Genomic DNA, 18,418 nt, shown 5'->3' with positions numbered 1-18,418 from the left:
TCTCCCATTTAAGGACTTCTTTGCTACTGAGATCCTTCTGTTAAGGACACATACCACAAACTCTGAGAGCTTTTCCCAGGATTTTATCTGGAGAGACTTTTCCGAGAATGCCACACAGACACAAGCAGAAGGAATTGGGGTCTTAGAGCAATTACTCAGCATGCATGAGACCCTGGATCAATCCCCAGCGCTGCCAAGAAAAAGAATAAAATCTGAGAGTGAATCATCTAAGAGTTTAACCAGTTAATAACAAAACAACAACCAAAAGAAATAGCAAGCAGAAATACATAGCAGCCTGTGTGCAAAGGGAGTAGTGGGACCAAAAGAGAGCTGTGAGCTGCAAGTTCATGTAAGATGGATAGAAGAAGGCAAACAAACTCATGGGCCCTTAAACCAGTCTCAGCAGAGAATGAGCCTGACTTCCTTAAACCAGAGTCGCAGCAGAGAGTGAGCCTGACTTCCTTAATGACCCTGGCGTGCTTTTCTTCTTTTGGCCTAAGAGTGAGTAGGAATGAAACACTTCTGTTGGAGAACTGTTGGATGTCATTGGTAGCTAAGAACTCTCTCCTCTCCTCCCCTCTCCTCCCCTCTCCTCTCCTCCCCTCTCTTCCCCTCTCCTCCCCTCTCCTCCCCTCTCCTCCCCTCCCCTCCCCTCCCCTCTCCTCCCCTCCCCTCTCCTCCCCTCTCCTCCCCTCTCCCCTCTCCTCCCCTCTCCCTTCTCTTCCCTTTCCTTCTCCCTCTTTTCCTTCTCTTCCCTTTCCTTCTCCTTCCTTTCCCTCTCCCCTTCCACTTCTCACTTCATACCAGCTAGGTTAGCACTACCACAGAACTACATACCTTCTGATGTTCTCTCTTCTATTAAAACATTATCCCCAACCAGGAAGTCTTTACTGGTCAGCTAAGTGTTCCCCATTTTAAGTGGTCGAAGAGGATGTGCCCCTATCTAGACCAAGCAGGCCTATCTATAAGGTCATGGGAACCCAGAAAATACATCCTGCCTTTTCTTCTGCTTCTAAGATTTCCTATAAAGTTTATTCTGCAGCTAAACAATCTTGCACTAGTCACGTGCCCTCCTGCCCTTGTATACCTTTAATTTGCTTTAGACTTGGAGAGTGATGTGAAGTTTAGTTAGCAAACGCTCTAAGAGATGAAGGAGGAGGAGATTATAGTGACTTGGACAAAGTGTGGTAATGGCTGTGCAATGTGGAAGAATTGTGGTGGCCCAGGAGACAGATTAGCCTGATACCGCCATTGGATTTGAAAAGTGAGTGATTTCTGGATCCTATGTAGATGGTGATGTTCCTTATTGAATCATGTAAGGCTAGCCATGCACAGTGGATCATACCTTTAATCCTAGCACTTGGGAGGCCAGGGTGGGTGAAACTCTGAGTTCAAGGCCAGCTGGCTTATATAACAAGTTCCAGGCTAGCCAGAGTTACAAGACCCTATCCCAAAACAAACAAATAAACAAAAGAAACAGATAAGGAAAAAGAAAGAGATACAATATTAAGGGTCTGGGGTCTCAAAGGTGCTTCTGAGGTGCCCTTCAAAGTGGAAATACTCAGTAAATGCTTCCGTACTGGAACGTTGGGGGCATACAGATAGGAGTTTTAGGCTTTACAAGAAAATACAGTAATTTGGGGGGAGTTTACAGGAAAAATAAGGAATCCAAAGAGAAAACCTAAGATAGAGAATTAATGAATGCCAACTTTTAAAGGCTCAACTCAAGGAAGATGCCTTAGTAAAAAGAACTGACAAGGAAGTGGGCAGGAGGAAAGCAGAGCGTAGCATCTAGGAAGCTAAGAGAGAAGAGAGAAGAACCCTGGGGACAGACAGAAGAGGAGGGGACAGGAGTGGCCTCAAAAGAATCTGAGTTACTTAAGAATGGTGGGAATGAAGAAGGGCAGGCAACTCCTAGAATGTTTTGCTGAGGGCTGGAGAGATGCTTCAGTTAAGAGCACTGGCTGTACTTCCAGAGGACCTGAATTTGAACCCAGGTTACTTGACTACACACACACACACACACACACACACACACACACACACACACACACACACACTCTTAAAAAAAATGAACATTTTTTAAAAGCTTGTTTTTTAATATAATGGTTTGCCAAAAAAAAGAGATATTGGACATAAGGGTGATGGCTCATCGCTGTGGGGGTTTAGGGATGCAGGTGTGGAACCAAGGGTGGTGTCTTTCATGTTTCCACTTATGTTTTGTTTTATAAGGCAATTTTACCATGTAGCTTTGACTGTCCAGGAACTCACTGTGTAGACTAAGTCGGCCTGGAACTCATAGAGATTTGCCTGCCTCCTAAATGGGATTACACTTCGCCTCAGAATTTCTGCCTTGTTAGTTACCCTCAAAATCCAGGACCCAAATGGTGCTCCTACCTCAGGTTCCTTTGCCCCACAGGCACACGCCACTGCACCTGCATCTGGCTCTTGTTCTGTTTGTTATTCATTACTGGGAGGTGGACAGAGTTTGTGTGAGCACTCAGGCAAAGCCACTTGTGTGCCATGGTACACTTGTGGAGGCCAGGGGACAACTTGGGCAAATGAGTTCTCTCTACCATATGGGTTCAGGGATCAGATACAGTTAGTCTTTACCTGTGAAGCGATCCCACTGCCCCCTTCCCATTTTTTTACTTTTTAATGTGAGAAACTTGATTATCTTAAAACATTGGCAGACTATAGAGAAACATCTGGACTGAAGAGTCCAGCGATAGTATATTTCCAGATAAAGATCAACCTGTGATTGAGTGAGTGCTTGCTGGATTGATTGATTGATTTGATTGTTTTTTTAGACAGGAGCTCAATATTTAGCTCTGATTATCCTGGAACTCACAGAGATCTACCTGCCTCTGTTGGGATTAAAGGTGTGCACCACTATGCCCCACCAACCTGTGATTTTTAAAGGAATCTGTGCATTATAAGGAGGAAAAAAAATAAGCTGTGAGGTTTGCTTTTTGCTTCCCTTTCCTGATAGAGATTGGAAGTGAGAAGTGATGTTCTGGGTGATGCTTAAGTTGGTGAGAGACAGGTGTGTGGCTTGGGGAGTAGCAGAGCAAGAACCTTACCCAGCAGGTTCCACAGGCCCCGGTTCACTCACTAGCACTGCGACATAAGCAAGAGGAATAGGAGTCTGTTAATTCTGTTCACAGTTTGACAAAGAGAGACAGCTTCTTCCCCACAGAATGCCGCATCTAAGTGAAAATCCATTTAGTTATTTTAAAAGTGACTTTTGAATGAGAAATTGTCACTTTGTTTTAAAGGCAATAAAGGGGAAGAAGCTGGCCTAGTGGTCCACACTTTAATCACAACACTGGAGAGGGAGAGGCAGGCTGATCTCTCAGTTCAAAGCCAACTGTTCTATATAGTGAGTTCTAGGACAGCCAGAGCTGCACAGTGAGATGCTGGGGGGGGGGGGGTGCAGACGGGGATGTAGGAGTAGGAAAGTGACTCTACAGGCAAAGGTTGTCTTTATCCTTAAATAGGGGCAAAGGGATGCACAGCTGAGCTGACCTGAGTGTTATTCTGGTATACACTGTGTTGTTGACTAAACTGATTAATCAACACAGGGGATGGGGCGTTTAAAAAAACAAACGGGACTAGAGATGCCACAGCTTAAGAACATGCGCTGCTCTTGCAGAGAACCTGAGTTCAGTTTCCTACACCCAGGCAGCTCTCAGCAGGCTGTAGCTCCAGCTTCAGACGATATGACACATTTCTGGCCCCTTGGGGCACTGCACATGTGCCACAGCCCCCCCCCCCCACAGAGAGAGAGACAGAGACAGAGACAGAGACAGAGACACCCATACTTTTAGGGGTTGTTGTTCTTGTTTTTTTTTAAAGGAGCAAAATGGTACAGAGAAAGGGAAAGGCTGGCTTGGGTTAGATTAGTCATATCAGCTGTTTGGTTTGTCTTTGTCTTCTTAAACAAAACCAGACACAGTAGTATCTTTTGTATCTTTATATTTTGTGAAGTGAGATTGCAAACCCCAGAGCTGTTTTTCAGCAGGTCAAAAAAGCTCCTTATCTCATCTCATGTCACTTTGCTGTCCAACTACAGACAACCAGGTGACTTTGAGCAGAGAAGTTATCTGCTTCATCTTTCATTGGGTTGCAAGATGTAGTTAGAATAATTACTGTACTTCAAGCATATAGATTTAAAATGTTTCTTAAATATAATGTTGGCTACTTTGGGAGAATTTAACACTCCTTTTTCTTTTGTTATTCTTATTAAGGGTCAACTGTATTTGTTGGTAACAGACCAGGGCTTTCTTACTGAAGAAAAAATTGTCTGGGAAAGCCTCCACAATGTAGATGGCGATGGAAATTTCTGTGACTCAGAATTCCGTCTTCGGCCTCCTTCAGATCCTGAGACTGTATACAAAGGTCAACAAGACCAAATAGATCAAGTAAGTTGTCCCCCCCTCCCCCACTGTATCACATTGTCTAACGTGTTCTCTCCCTCCCTCCCTCCCTCCAACCTTCCCTCTCTTTCTTCCTTCTTCCACTCCCACATGGTTTCATTTTACAGCCTTGGCTGGTCTAGAACTTGCTGTGTAGACCAGAATCCCTTGAACTGAGAGTTCTTCCTGCCTCTGCCTCCCAAATCCTGGCACTAAAGACTTATGTCACCATTGCCTGGCTAAAGTGCACACTCTTCATTGAAGCAATGTGATGTTCCCAGCTGCTTGGGAGATGTCACTGAGCTCACAAGTTGGAACCACTCTGAGCAATATAACATAGCAAGATCCAGTCTCAACAAGGAAAACTCAAATTCTTTTCAAGTGTCATTTTATCTAAAGACATATTTATTTATTATATATAAGTACACGATAGCTGTCTTCAGACACACCAGAAGAGAGCATCAGACCCCATTGCAAATGGTTGTGAGCCACCATGTGGTTTCTGGGAATTGAACTCAGGACCTCTGGAAGAGCAGTCAGTGCTCTTAACCACTGAGCCATCTCCCCAGCCTGTCACTTTATCTAAAACTTTTGATTCATTCATTTATTTACCTGTGAGTTTTCCACACATTTCCTAAATAGAAAAGTGATAATTCTATATGAACATCAGTTATAAACTATGATTCAGAAGGTGCTTTATGTTGAACTGTGAGGGTCATAGTGAGGACTTTGAATTTCTAATTACGGAAGAACAATTATAGTAAATGTTAACTATGGAAACTGCATGAGCTACACTGTTTTTGAATGTGGAGAATGCGTAGCAAAGAAACAGACATAAGCAGAAACTAGTGCTCCATTGTTTGTGTGCTTATTTAGATTGTCTGTGAGTGGCTATGTGTGCCACAGGGCACATGGAAGTCAGAGGACAGTGTGTAGATCAGTCCTTTTCCACCAACCAGACAGGAATTTAACTCTGGTCATCAGGCTTGGCAATAAGAGTTCACACACACACACACACACACACACACACACACACACACATACATACACACACACATACAAACACACACATACATACACACATACACACACATACATACATACACACATACACACGCTCACACACACATACATACACATACACACATGCACACACACACACAAGGACCTCCCTGAAAAATGAGTAACTACATAATAAAGTAAAATGAAAAGAAGAACTATCCTTAGAGCTGGGCGAGGTGGTGTACAGCTGTAATCCCAGCCCTCGTGAGGCCAGCCTGAGGTACTTAGTAAGACCTTGCCTCAGAACAGAACAAAACGTTTTGGAGGGCAGGGAGAGAAAGATGAGTAAATAATCGTATGACGTTCTTGAAATGTTTTAAAGACAAACACCAGCTAGAAAGTAAGAGATAAAATAGCTGTAGAGGGTGTGGATGTGTTGAGTCTGTGTGCGGATGTGGAAAGTACGAGATGCTGTAAATCCCAGCAATCACGGCTGTTACTGTGATTTCAGCCTTCAGCTTTGGCTTTTCTATCTTGGCTGTGTTTTCCATACTCTTGTGTTTCTTTTTAAACCAGAACCTTTTTTTCAATACTTTTCTTGAACGCCTTACTTTGGACTCCAGAAAAGAGCCCCAAATCTATGTAGAAAATGGCAGTTGAAGCAAATGCGCAGCTCTGCAGAAAAGTCCCTAGAAGCAGAGCTTTTAGAAAATCTGTGCAGTGTGGCTGGGCAGCTCACACCTCAGTCCCAGCACTCAAGAGGCAGAGGCAGGTGAATCTCTAAGTTCCAGGCCAGCCTGGTCTACAGAACAATTTCCAGGACAGCCAGGGCTACACAGAGAAACCCTGTTTCCAAAAACAAAACACCCTCCCCCAACCCCAAGAGAGCCGCCCTTAGAGCTCCTTGCGGGTGTCTGTCTTCACTCTGGCTGGTTCCTGGTCCTCTCAAAGTTGAAGCTGTGATTGAACTCCTCAGGACTACCTTATGGCACTGTCACTGCAACAAGAACAGCAGAGCCAAGACATCAACTGGGAGCAAATCCCAGAAGGAATCAGTGACTTGGAGTTGGCAAAGAAACTCCAGGAAGAGGAGGACCGACGGGCCTCTCAGTACTACCAGGAGCAGGAGCAGGCTCAGGCTGCTGTGGCCACCACCACCCCTTCCACGCAGGCCCAGGTAAAACCAAGCTCTGCGGATCTCCAACATGACAGTCACTTCAGCAGTGAAGGAGTATCTGTTTGGGTGAAGCAGTTGTATGTCAGCCCTGGCGTCTCAGCTGTGTTAGCATGGCAGCACCCACGGGTTGGGGGTTGTTGTTGTTGTTTTCATTTGTTTTTAGGTTTATTTTATGTGTATAGTGTTTTGCTTGCATGTGTATCTGTGCACCTTGTCTGTGCCCTATGCCTACTGAAGTCAGAGAGGACATTTGATCCCAGAAACTGGAGTTTTGTGCAGTTGTGAACCACCATGTGGGTGCTAGGAATCGAACCCAGGTCCTTTTAACTGCTGAGCTGTCTCTCTAGCCCTACCCATGGAACTTTTGTACACTGTTCTAAGGTTTTTGCTATCTAACATATTTCTGATTTCATGAAAATGCTTTTTTTGAGAGGTTCTGATAAGATTATTGAGTCTTTTTTCTAAAGTTACTGAGAGCTACAAATATAAACCAGGTTCCTTTGAGTTAAAGGCAGGCTGAGGTTTTGCTGAAAAGAGTACAACTTTTGGAGCCAGAAAGATACAAGCTCATAGTTCATGCTGGTTCTGTCTTCCTATTGCAAACACCTGGTCACGGTCCTGTCTCTCGAGGCCCCTCTCGCTGTCAGTAAATCAGAAGACTTCATCCTGAGGCTTCTTTAGACTGGCATTTGGCTCAATTACCAATATGTATTCAGCACCAGGTAGCATCTTTCTTCTTGTAAGGTTTCTTGTTCATATTTTAAGCAGTAAAATATGACTGTCACACAAGTTCTACAAACAAAATCTCATTTTGTGAATTAAAAAAAGTATCCCTTTCTTTTATGCTAACCTACACCATGCCAGAACCTTTCTCTTTGACATGGGTACACAAGAAAACAAGATGCCTTTTAGGATCTCATGAAACCATGTACAGAATTCACCATTAAAGGGGTGGGGTGATGGTTCAGCAGATAGGAATGTTTGCTGTGCAAACATGAAGACCTGAGTTCAATCCCAAGTATTCATGTAAAAGGCCAGATACAACTGTGCACCTATAACTGGTGGGCAGACAGGAAGCTCAGCAGCTTGATGGTCACCAGCCTAGCTCCAGATTCTGTGAGAGGATATAAGGCTGAGAGTGACAGATGCCACCAGATGTACACCCTAGTCTTCCTTTCTCACCACATTCACGTGTATGCACACAGACTTTCTCCCTCTCTTTCTCCATTAAAATTCATGTAAAACTCCTGCCTTTAGATCAAGTACTAACTACTCAAGCTTAGCAGATGATTCCTGCTTTGTTTAAGTCAGCTTTTCATTTTGTTCAAGTTCATAAAACACATTATTTTATATTTTCACTTCTCAGGATTCTTGTTTTATTGTATTTAAGAGCCTGTTTATTATGGTAATTAATGAAATTCTGAAGAAATATAGTTTACCAAAATTGTCATCTTAACATAAATATTTAAACTAGAAGCTTAAATAATTATAGATAATTATATTTTTGAATAATGGATAGATTAATTTATTTATACATTAATTATTTTTATATGAGTATCTTGGATATTTATTTCTCTCACACCCAACAGAAGCAACTTAGAGAAGAAAGGTTTGTTGTGACTTACGGTAGAGGGTGCAGTTCATCATGGTCATGAAGACATGGCTGATGGAGGTAGGAGTTAGTAGCACAGAATTTCCATCCTTTCTATCAGGAAGCAGCAGTAACCAAGGCAGGAGGACACACCCTGCCACACCCCTCACGCACCACCTTTTTATGAACCAGCTAGGCCTTCTCCTCTAAGATACCCAAACCTCCCAGGGCAACAGGCCATCTGTGGGCCAGGAGCATCTCCTATCCTAACCCAACACCTGTGAGCAGAAGCCGTACCCTGTGCCCCCAAAGCTTCTGTTTCTGTGAAGATGCCTTTGTCTCTGTGGCTCTAGCTGGCTAGTTATTCAGTGCCCATGAAGAGTTAGTCATCCCTTCCCATATGTGTTTCTCATACAGCAGGGCCAGCCAGCGCAAGCCTCTCCATCAAGTATAAAACAGCCTGGGAATAGTGAACGGAAACGCAAGGAACCTCGGGAAAAAGACAAAGAGAAAGAAAAGGAAAAAAATAGCTGCGTGATTTTGTAGGGATTGCTGGCATCTGTGGGAACCACCTATGCAGATGACGGAAAGGAAGACCCAGTACCTACCGTCTGTGCCTGATCTCCCAATGGATTTTGCTCATGTTTTCCAGGGGAAAGTTGTTACTTTGTTACAATCAACTTTTTCAAGTTACACAATACATTCTTTATGAGCTGGAGTTTTATGTTACAAGTTGGAACTGTTGTGTGTTGTCACTGTAGCCAAATGAGTATATCACTCCTATTTTGTGTCTAGTGACATTGCAACTCAATCAGTTAGTAAGCTACTGTGTTCTATGTGACAATGGATGGAGGTCACTGAATGAGTTTGATCCTTCTCAAGATGTAATTATTAGCACAACTATGTCTGAACTTTACATTGTTAAATTATGTTCTAATCCATGAGGAAAAAGGAGTTTAATACTGGGGAGGGGCAGCAGGAATAATGACCCTTCATTGTGCATTGAACTGGTTCAGCCCTTGAACAGCTTTACCTGTCTTTAGTAATGCACATCTTAGCTATTATCTTGGGAACTGATAATGGAGCTTGGATCCAATTTAGATAGAAAAATATTTTTTATTTTCCAATAGCAAAAAAATAAAATACACGACACTAATACTTATAACCTATTCAGATGAGATGCTGACTTTGTAGTGCTATGAGGTGTTGAGAAATTTCAGCACCTTCAGAGCCTGAAAGGTGGCTTCTGTTTGATGAGGATGTAATACGTGAGTGAGGAGAAGACCACACTCATGTTCAGCCTTGTAAATATAAGGACAGAGAAGAGCAGAGTTCACTGTCTACCTTTTTCTAGAATTACCTTGAACCTTAAATTTTAAATCATGTTTATTGCTAGAAATTTAAACCAATAAAAAGCACATTTCTGAAGGAGAGTTAATCTCTTGACTCTAATGAAAAGATATTAATAAAATTCTAAACATAGGTAGGAGTCTGAAGGAATTTATGTAAAAGCAATCAGATTTTTTAACTTATGAGAACCAAATGAACCTAAGACACCTTACATCATTTCTAGGATTCGGGGATATTTACTCAGCCTGGCGATGAGGCAGCACATACTGTATTTCTAGATACAATTTGGAAAACTGTCCTTCACATGCTTTATATACTTTGTATTTAGACTTTGTTTCAGTTATTTTTAAAGATTATTGCCAGTGCACAAAGCTGCGTGATTTATCCTAAACCTCAGTAAATTTTATTCAGGAGCATCACAGATTGAAAATCCAGTTAGAGAATATTTCTTGTGGTCTGGAAGCAACGAAAGACTACCAAAAGAAAGAAGTCTAGAGTTGAAGACTACTGTCATTGATGTTTTCCATGATCCCAAGCCGGCTGTAGGCTGAGTACATATGTAAAAAGTAGAGTTTTATTTATGAAAAGTCTTGTTCTAAGAGGAAAAGAACTTCAGGGCCACGCTGTACCTTTCTGTCCTTCTATAGTACCTATCTATTTATGCCCTTTGTTGTTTCTTTAGACTTTCTATACTAGCATGGGGACGAATCAGAGGACCTGCCTGGGGTATAACATTTGTGTGTAAAATACCTGATAAGTCTCTTAAGTGCAACCTAGAGTGAGTACGAACTGTCAGAGACCAGACCCCTTCAGATGGACTGACCTCAGCATAAACACCCATGACAGCATTCTGCTGATTGGAGGAGAAAACGCAAACCTCAGAGTTTGCCTTTCCCAGATCAGTCTAATGTTTTAGTTTAGGAAACAGTTAACCTAAGAGATCAAGGCATATTTTTCCACAATTATATTACAATATCTACTTATTGCCCTTGAAGATCTATATATAAAAGTTGTGTTATTTTTTACTCTCATATTTTTCCAAAGATAATAACTGCCAATACTATGTTCCCTTTAGAAGAAGGAAGAAATAGAACAGAAGGAACACACACCACTCACTGAAAACCATCAGCGCTGCTGTCAGAGGAGTGGATGTGTGCTTAAAATCAGCAGTGTACTGTTCGTCAATCCAAACTGTTCTTACATGAGGTTCCCGAGTTGGGCTTGGCTACATTCCTGGAATTTAGTTTGATATGACAAGAGTCATATCAAACTTATTATAAGATGTTTGTTTTGATTACTGTGGGAGAGGTTAAATGTTTGACTCTATTAAAACAAATCTCTAAGATATGATTCCTGTCCTTGAAGGCTTGTCAAGGTTCCAAACTGCCACGTATTTATTTCCTGTGTTTGCTCAAGGCAGCAAGTGATCAATATTCAGGCATATTACTGCTTGTTTGGGCAAAGAGGACTTTGAAAATGGTGTTTTGAGGGATTTTCCCCCTTACAATACTTTGTGATATTGACATTGTTATACATATATTGCTAACACACGTTACAGTTTAAACATTTTGGAGCTTAATGATTCTAAATTCTGGGCACACTTGACTCATGTGCCAGTACAGCGGGAGAGCTAGCAGAAGGCAGGCAGGGAGCAGATATGGTCCCTGGCACTTTTCTCATACATTCAGAGCACACTAGTAAGGTTAGTGACCAGTCTGTATTAATGTGCACTTCTTCATTAGTAAGTCTGTTGCGTCAACAATGCTGTGACCTGTACTAGTTTATCAGTACCTAGAATCGTGTGTATGTCTCCATGACTTCTGTTTAGGCCTCAAAGCAATCTGAAAACTAACAGATTTAAAAGTTGTGAATATTTAAAAATATTCACACACACCTAGGAGTATCACCAAGTGGTACAGCATTTGCCTGCAGCACACAAAACCCTGGGTTCAATTCCTAGCATAAGTATGTAGACTCACTGGCAGCTAATCAGGGCACTGGCCTTATGCCCAGTCAGTGTGGATGGGAAGAATAACATCCTCCATGTCTCAAGGTCAGGCTAGGATTGAGCAAGTCAGAAGCTTAAGTTCAGAATTAGGTTCTAGAAGATGTAATAATATATATACTATAATGTCAGATGTTAGTTGACTAAACTCAATGTTAGGCACTCTGTACTTGCACAAAAACTTCATAGCATTTGCTTTCCCTAAATCATAAACTCATTTCAGACCTGGAGGACCAGAGAGCATACGTGAGGGAAAGGCATGACTGTGATCACAAATGTCTGTAAAATCCTAGCAAATTAGGCAAGAATTTCTAGAACTGTCCTCAATCTTACTTAAATTTTAGACATAGTCTTGCTATATCTAGCCAGACTGGCTTGGAATCGACTGTTGTAGCCCAGGCTACCTTCAAACCCACAATCCTCCTGCCCCAGCTTCTCACTGCCACTACTACAGGTGGATATCACCATACCCAGCTTGTTGAAACTTCCTTTAGAAAAGCAAACAGCAAACTGATTACATGTTGCTTTGTGATTCATTGTACTGGTTATTTATTTTTTGACAGAAAGCTTACAGCCTTGTACCTAACACTGTCTTAGACATATAAATTGAAAAATTAATGTTTGACAAAATAAGGCAGAGACATTAAAGATAGCCACTTATTTATATTTTAAGGAATTAGACACGTGAAATTCTGGCTCATTTGGTGTTCGAAACCTGACTTTATCAGGGCATGGTAATACATACCTGTCATAGCGTTTTGTAGGGCTAAAGCAGGAGGATTCTAAGTTCAAGGCCACTCTGTGCAAATAATAAGACCCTGATTCTAAAACCAAACCTGACTTTGTCTTGTTTTGGCAATCATTGTGTGCCTCTGTTTACTCTGTGCAGGGTGCTCCTCTTCCCATGTATGCCCACAGTGCTTGGTTCTCCTGAGAAAAGGCCATACTTTAGCACTGAGAATTACCGAGATCATCACAGACACTGCACATTCTCCATTCTCGAGTGTGAAGACTTTTTATAATGACTTAAATCAGTTTTTTATGCTGTTAGAATGTGTAGGATTCCTTTGAATGTGGCATCCTGGCTTTCAAAAATATTTTTTGCAGCTGCTTTTCTATTCAGCAGGCTAGTGTTGAGACCAGGAGTGTTTGGGCTTACAAAATGCACTTCACAGACCTGTCTTTCCAGTATCCTCCACAGATCTAGCTTTTAGAGCCCCTTGCTCAGTCCCTCCAGGGTAGAGCAATATCAGGAACTGACTTTGCTCTCCCCACTGTTGTCAGTGTATACAGCTTATTTGTGGCTTTAAATGAACTCTGATCTTGTGCAAGTCAAATCCTTTAGACAGCAAGTGAAAAAACCCTAAAGGACCATGTGTGAACCTTAGCGTCCGTGGTTCTTGATAAGTTAGCATCTTTTGTTACTGATGCTTGACATTTTTGAAACTGTTAAAGGGAAAAAAATTATGAAGAATTGAGTTTACTTTTCTTAGGTAACAGTTTAAAATAACTTTAAATTAAAAGCTCCCTAAAGGGAATAAATTACAGAGAAGACAAATCAGGAGGAAACCTTGCAGGATGCTGGAACAGTTACTTTGAAAATCTATCTAAAATTTAATTCATGCATGTCTTTACTTAATCCTGGTGTTTCTATCCTTAGGAAATAGAGCTTAACATTAATATATGCATATATTTTTTTACATGTAGGATTCTAGTTTCTATCTTCTGAGCTCAAGAAAGCTAAACTCAACAAACAGGGTAAAAATCTTCAACTCTCGCCTCAAATTCAATGGTCCTTTGTCCTGACAAAAGTTAGACTTGTCTAATAAGCTGGTATTTTTAGGGCATGATACCCTCCCATTAAGTACTTAAACTACCACGGCAGAGATAGGAAACCTAAGCTTTGCCCCATGGTGAAGTAAAGAACAAAAGCCCCCTTGCCCCAGATCTCTAGCATGACTTGTAAAGTCTTCCTCGGCTCACAGCTTCACTGTTACTGGTCACCTCCTAACTGCTCTGTCCACCTGTACTGTCACACACCTGGAGAGGCAGGGCAGCCCTGCAAGTAAAGGACGCCCAGAGTGGAGCCCCTGGGCAGGCAGCACTCACTCCTGTGGCTCTAGTGATTGTCCATCTGTATGTGGAAAGTCAGGAAGCTGAAGTGCCCAAGAGAAATCATGAATCGCTGATGACACTGTAACAGAAATGCCCTTTGAAGCAGCTATAACTCATGCAATGAGTTTTAAAAACAGAGACTGGTTTTAATCTTTGAAAACAATGTCTGGTTCGTCAGAATGTTTGTTGCTGTTCTTCCCCACCCATTATTTGTATGACATAACCACTGTGACAGGGTGCAGTGTCTCTTCGCCCCCCCAGGATTTTCCTAGTAGTTTCTGTTAGGACAGCTGCCACGGCAGATCCTCCTAAGACAGCAGCAGAGCGGTGGACGTGTGCCTGCAGAGCGGTGGAAAGGGTGATCGGTGGGCAGCTCATCTAATGCCAGCACATTTGACTCTTGTCCTTGACTCGGGCTGAATAACGAGGTTGAAATATGGATTTGGGAGAGCAACAGGCTATGGAATGATGACGAAGACTGTCATTTCAAACAAAGCAAAAGAAACAGGTTTTCTACCCCCACCTTGCTATGACACATGGAGCTGTGTGCTAGCTGAAATGGGCTGTCAGAAGTGACTGTGGGGACTGAGCACCTCTACTAACATTTCTTGTCTGTCCTAGCATCCTTTCTACTTCTAACGAGTCATTCTTTTGCTTTAAATGAAGTGAAGAATGATGAGTAACAGAGGGACGACATAGCAGTAGGAAAAAGACCTAAAGTGCACCAACCCCTTGCAGGGCTCAGCTGATTTCTGTGAAATAAACTATTTTAAATGTTAATTATGCTAAGAGCACCTCTAAAAATTATGTCTTAAATTTCAAGTTTCACTTTTGGAAACTACTCCTGAAAAGACATTGAATATAGGTGGGAAAGTATAAAATGTTTCTGACACAATGACTCAGTATTATTCAGTGTTTAATCTCAAATTCGTTATAACACAAGTGTCATCAGTGGGTTAAAACGTTGGATGTTTTTGTTAATATACTTAAAACTGTAACCAGTGAATAACACCGTAGTATTTTTTATTATAGATTATATTTTATTTCAATAAACTTTGATATTTAGACTGAAAATTCTCTCTGTATGTGTACCCATCACCCTAAGCTGTAGCCTGGATAGCTGGTCACATTTATCTGAGACTCATTAAGGTCAATGTTTGACATAAGGGACAGTTAATAAACAACGCTAAGCTACAAAGTGCTAACCTTGGCTCTAGTGAGACAGCGAGCCACCATCGCACACAGCTCTCTTACTGGAGTCCATCAGGCACAGCTGAAGGGATCGTTCTTCCTTCCTCTATAGGCTCTAGGCTGCCAAGCTAGTGCTACAAACACCTCTACCCACTGAGCTATCTAAATTTGTTTGATAAGTGATTCAGAGCAATGTATGCTGTGGCTCAAATTTGGGATTGAATATGAATGGGCTTTAAAAACTTTTTAAAAGTTTTTTTAAAAAACTTTTACTGTGGCCACTAATAGTAGTCCACATCTATAATCTTAGCCCTCAGGACTGAGGCACAAGGATTGGTGTGAGCTAAATGCCAGCCTAGGATATGGAGTGAGACACTGTCTTATGTTTAAACAAATATTATTTTGTTCTAAAGGGGGCACCAACCAGAGGCCAGTTTCCCTTACTAAGTGACTAAGTTCAATTAGAGTCTCAAATGTCAGGCTACTACATCCAAACTTAATTAACAGGGGCAGAACAGAAGCCAGATGAGACAATTATACCTACAATGAAATTATTCAAATTAGTACAGTGGAAAATCCTGAATACTGGCTAACTTCACCCCACATGCTATCAATAACTGCCCCTCCCCCAGCTCTGTAGCCAGATGACGCAACCTGGTGGGTAGTGACACATTTTTCTTTAAGAGTTTAAAAAAAAGATTAAGTCCAAAACGAGATAGCATGCTCATTGCATGGGACAGGCAACACCAGGAGTGCTGCCATCACTCAGGTTTGAATCTGGGCAGCTGAGACACAAGATAGCACAAACTTCAGAATTCCCAGCAGCTTCCTGCAATGGTAAATGTACACTGACTGCTGTGGTGTAACACCTGCCGATTCCAAGCCTACTTACCCAAGAAATTAAAACACGTTCAGAGACTTTCACACAAATATTCAAAAACTTTTTCACATCAGACGGCAAGCAAACCAAGTTTCCATCAATAAAGTGAAGGCACAGGAAATTGCGGTACATATACTCAAATGGAAACCTTCATAGCAAAAAGAACTGACACACAACAGCCCACATGCAAACTCTGCGCTGCATTTAAAGGTGTTTTTGTGTGATCCTAGCTACCTGAAACCTGACAGGAAAATAAAATGCAACAGTAGCTGTCTGCACCAGAAGTGCTTTAGGATGACCAGGAAAGGACGCAAAGGGCTGGAGAGATGACTCGGTGGTTAGGAGCGTGCATTGCTCTTTCAGGGACCGCCTGTAACTCCAGCTCCAGGGAGTCTGAGCTCCTGTGCATAGACACACATGCTGCACATAATGAAGATTAAATCTAAAAACAAGAAAAGGATGAAGATTTTTCAGTTTTAGTCTGCTCTTTGATCATGGCAGAAGTGGCACAGCCATTTAAATTTGTTGATAGTTGTGTTCTGATCATCTGTAAAATCCATTTTTAAATAACTCCAAGTGCTTTTATACATTAGCAAAAAACAAAACTGAAATTTTAAAAATTCCAATTGAAGCTGGGAATGGTGGTGTCCTAGCACTTGGGAGGTAGAGGCCGGTAGATCTCTGTGAGCTCAAGGCCATTCTGGTCTACAGAGCTAGTTACAGGACAGCCAGGGCTACTACACCAAGAAATCCTGTCTCAAAAAACCAAAAGCAGCAGCACCAACAACAAAAACATGTAGTTGAGGAGAAAGCATGAGAACCTGAGCTCCCTCTCCAAAATCCATGTTTTACAAAAGTGGGGTGTAGTAGTTTGAATAAGAATGCCCTCACAGGGGTTGGGGATTTAGCTCAGTGGTAGAGCGCTTGCCTAGCCAGCAAGGCCCTGGGTTTGGTCCCCAGCTCTGTGGGGGAATGCCCCCACAGAGGCACATATTTGAATATTCAGTCCCCAGTAGGTAAAACAGCTAGGAAGGGTGAGAAGCCAGTTTGAAGAAGCTGTGTCCCTGGGGGTGGGCAGGTTTTGAGGTTTCAAAAGACTTGTGCAATTCCCACTGTGCTCTACCATCACAGACTTTCACCCTCTGAAACCGTAAACCCAAATAACACCTTAAAAAAAAATGGAGCTCTTCTCTCTCCTCTTGCTCTTGCCCTCTCTCCCTCTTCCCCTTTGTCCCTTCTCTCCCCATTCCCTCCCTCTCTTCCCTCCACATGACTTTACTCCTCTCCTCTTCTACTCTACTTCGCTCATTAAACCTTTCTGCGTGGAAAAAAAAAATGTAAGTTGCTTTGGTCATAGTGTTTTATCAGAGCAATAGACAAGAAATTAAGACATGGGGCATGGGGGTGTGCATGGAGAAGAGGGGCATACTCAAATGCCAAGGGGTCACTCACCAGCCAGCCTAGCATAATTGTTAAGGTGCAAACCAAAATAGAGAGCCCATCCCCAAAACAAGGTGTATTGCACCTGAGGGAGGTCACCTGAGGCTGACTTCTAGCCTCTATGTGCACATGGAGAAAATTCCATCTGATAGAACATTTAGTGTGCAAGATTCACACACTAAAACTGTGAACTTGTGTTACTTTCCCTTTGTCATTCCATAACCACTGGATGTGTGTGTGTGTGTGTGTGTGTGTGTGTGTGTGTGTGTGTGTGTGTGTTGACGTCTCATTTATATTCTGACCCAATGAAAAGTACAGGGTTGGAGAGAAAGCACTAGCATCAAAAAATCCGGGCAGCCCCCTGGATTTACATTTGAGAAGGGCTTACCACAGAATCAATATGAAATCTTAGGTCTTTGCTTGTGAGTGAAACTTTCGAATGGGGAGGGCACGGCACTAGAGAGCTTGGCAGTGAAGGGCATGTACATGCTCTTGCAGAGCAATAGAATTTTGTCCCCAGTACCCACCCACCTCAGGCAGTTCACAACTGCCTGCAACTACAGTCCCTAAGGATCTAGCTTCATGAACACAGAGAGAAACATGCAAATATACAGTTTAAATTTTTTATATTAAATGCAGGTTTATTGGGAAACTGCTTTCTGACAAGGTCACTGGCTTCAGGTAGGCGGGAGACAGAGAAAGGGTGTGTTCACACAGAGAACAATAACATCTTAAATTTTAAAAAGATGTTTGTACTATTTTACATGTATGAATATTTTTGAATACAGGTATGTCTGAATACAACATGTGTGCAGTGCCCACATATGGCAGAAGAGGGCATCAGACCCCTTTTTCGTTACCATGCGGGTCCTAGGGAATGGAACCTTGGAATCAGTCTTGTGCCACCACCACCCAGCTAATACCCTTGTGTTGTTGTTTATATATAATGTATATTCTGAGGCCAAGTCTGACTGTGTAGGCCTGGCTGGACTCTAACGGACTTTGAAGACCAGGGTGGCTTCCAAAGTGCACGAGATTACAAGTGTGCACCGCCACAGTCAGCTGTTTTGTTTTAGTTTTTATGTATTCCAGGCTGGCTTTGAACTTGTCTTTCTGCACTATCTCCTGAACGCTAAGATTATAGGCATATGCCATCACACCTAGATTTATTTTTAATTTTGTAAAAGTAGGGCTCTTACTCAAGGCTGGCCTTAAAACTTTATCTTAGCTCCTTTGTTGCTAAGATTAC

General features: G+C 42.1%; 1 protein-coding gene and 1 long non-coding RNA gene across 5 annotated transcripts in view; one reads left to right on the top strand and one right to left on the bottom strand.

Moving 5' to 3' along the window:
- LOC102551907 (uncharacterized) overlaps nucleotides 1-8,607 on the bottom strand; it is a 50,884-nt gene extending 42,277 nt beyond the window's left edge. Inside the window, exons 1-2 of one of the 2 annotated variants that reach the window (XR_005488294.2) lie at nucleotides 8,223-8,607; nucleotides 55-190 (exon numbers count right to left, since the gene is read on the bottom strand). This is a non-coding gene — a long non-coding RNA (uncharacterized LOC102551907). The remainder of the gene's footprint in view (nucleotides 1-54; nucleotides 191-8,222) is intronic. The other variant, XR_001839448.3, reaches the window with a different exon arrangement.
- Nucleotides 1-14,732, top strand: part of Mindy2 (MINDY lysine 48 deubiquitinase 2) — a 60,885-nt gene extending 46,153 nt beyond the window's left edge. Inside the window, exons 7-10 of one of the 3 annotated variants that reach the window (XM_017596087.3) lie at nucleotides 4,251-4,424; nucleotides 6,397-6,597; nucleotides 8,187-8,269; nucleotides 8,606-8,701. In XM_017596087.3, the coding sequence (XP_017451576.1) occupies nucleotides 4,251-4,424; nucleotides 6,397-6,597; nucleotides 8,187-8,252 (441 nt within the window). In that variant the 3' untranslated portion in view covers nucleotides 8,253-8,269; nucleotides 8,606-8,701. Of the gene's footprint in view, nucleotides 1-4,250; nucleotides 4,425-6,396; nucleotides 6,598-8,186; nucleotides 8,270-8,605 lie in introns of those variants that run through there. The other 2 variants (XM_343420.11, XM_039082503.2) reach the window with 2 other exon arrangements.
- Nucleotides 14,733-18,418: the final 3,686 nt, after the last annotated feature.

This window comes from Rattus norvegicus, chromosome 8, assembly GCF_036323735.1.
Source record: "Rattus norvegicus strain BN/NHsdMcwi chromosome 8, GRCr8, whole genome shotgun sequence".
NCBI classification, from domain to species: Eukaryota; Metazoa; Chordata; class Mammalia; order Rodentia; family Muridae; genus Rattus; species Rattus norvegicus.
Note: the sequence above shows the minus strand (reverse complement) of the source record. Positions and strands in the feature narration are given on the sequence as shown.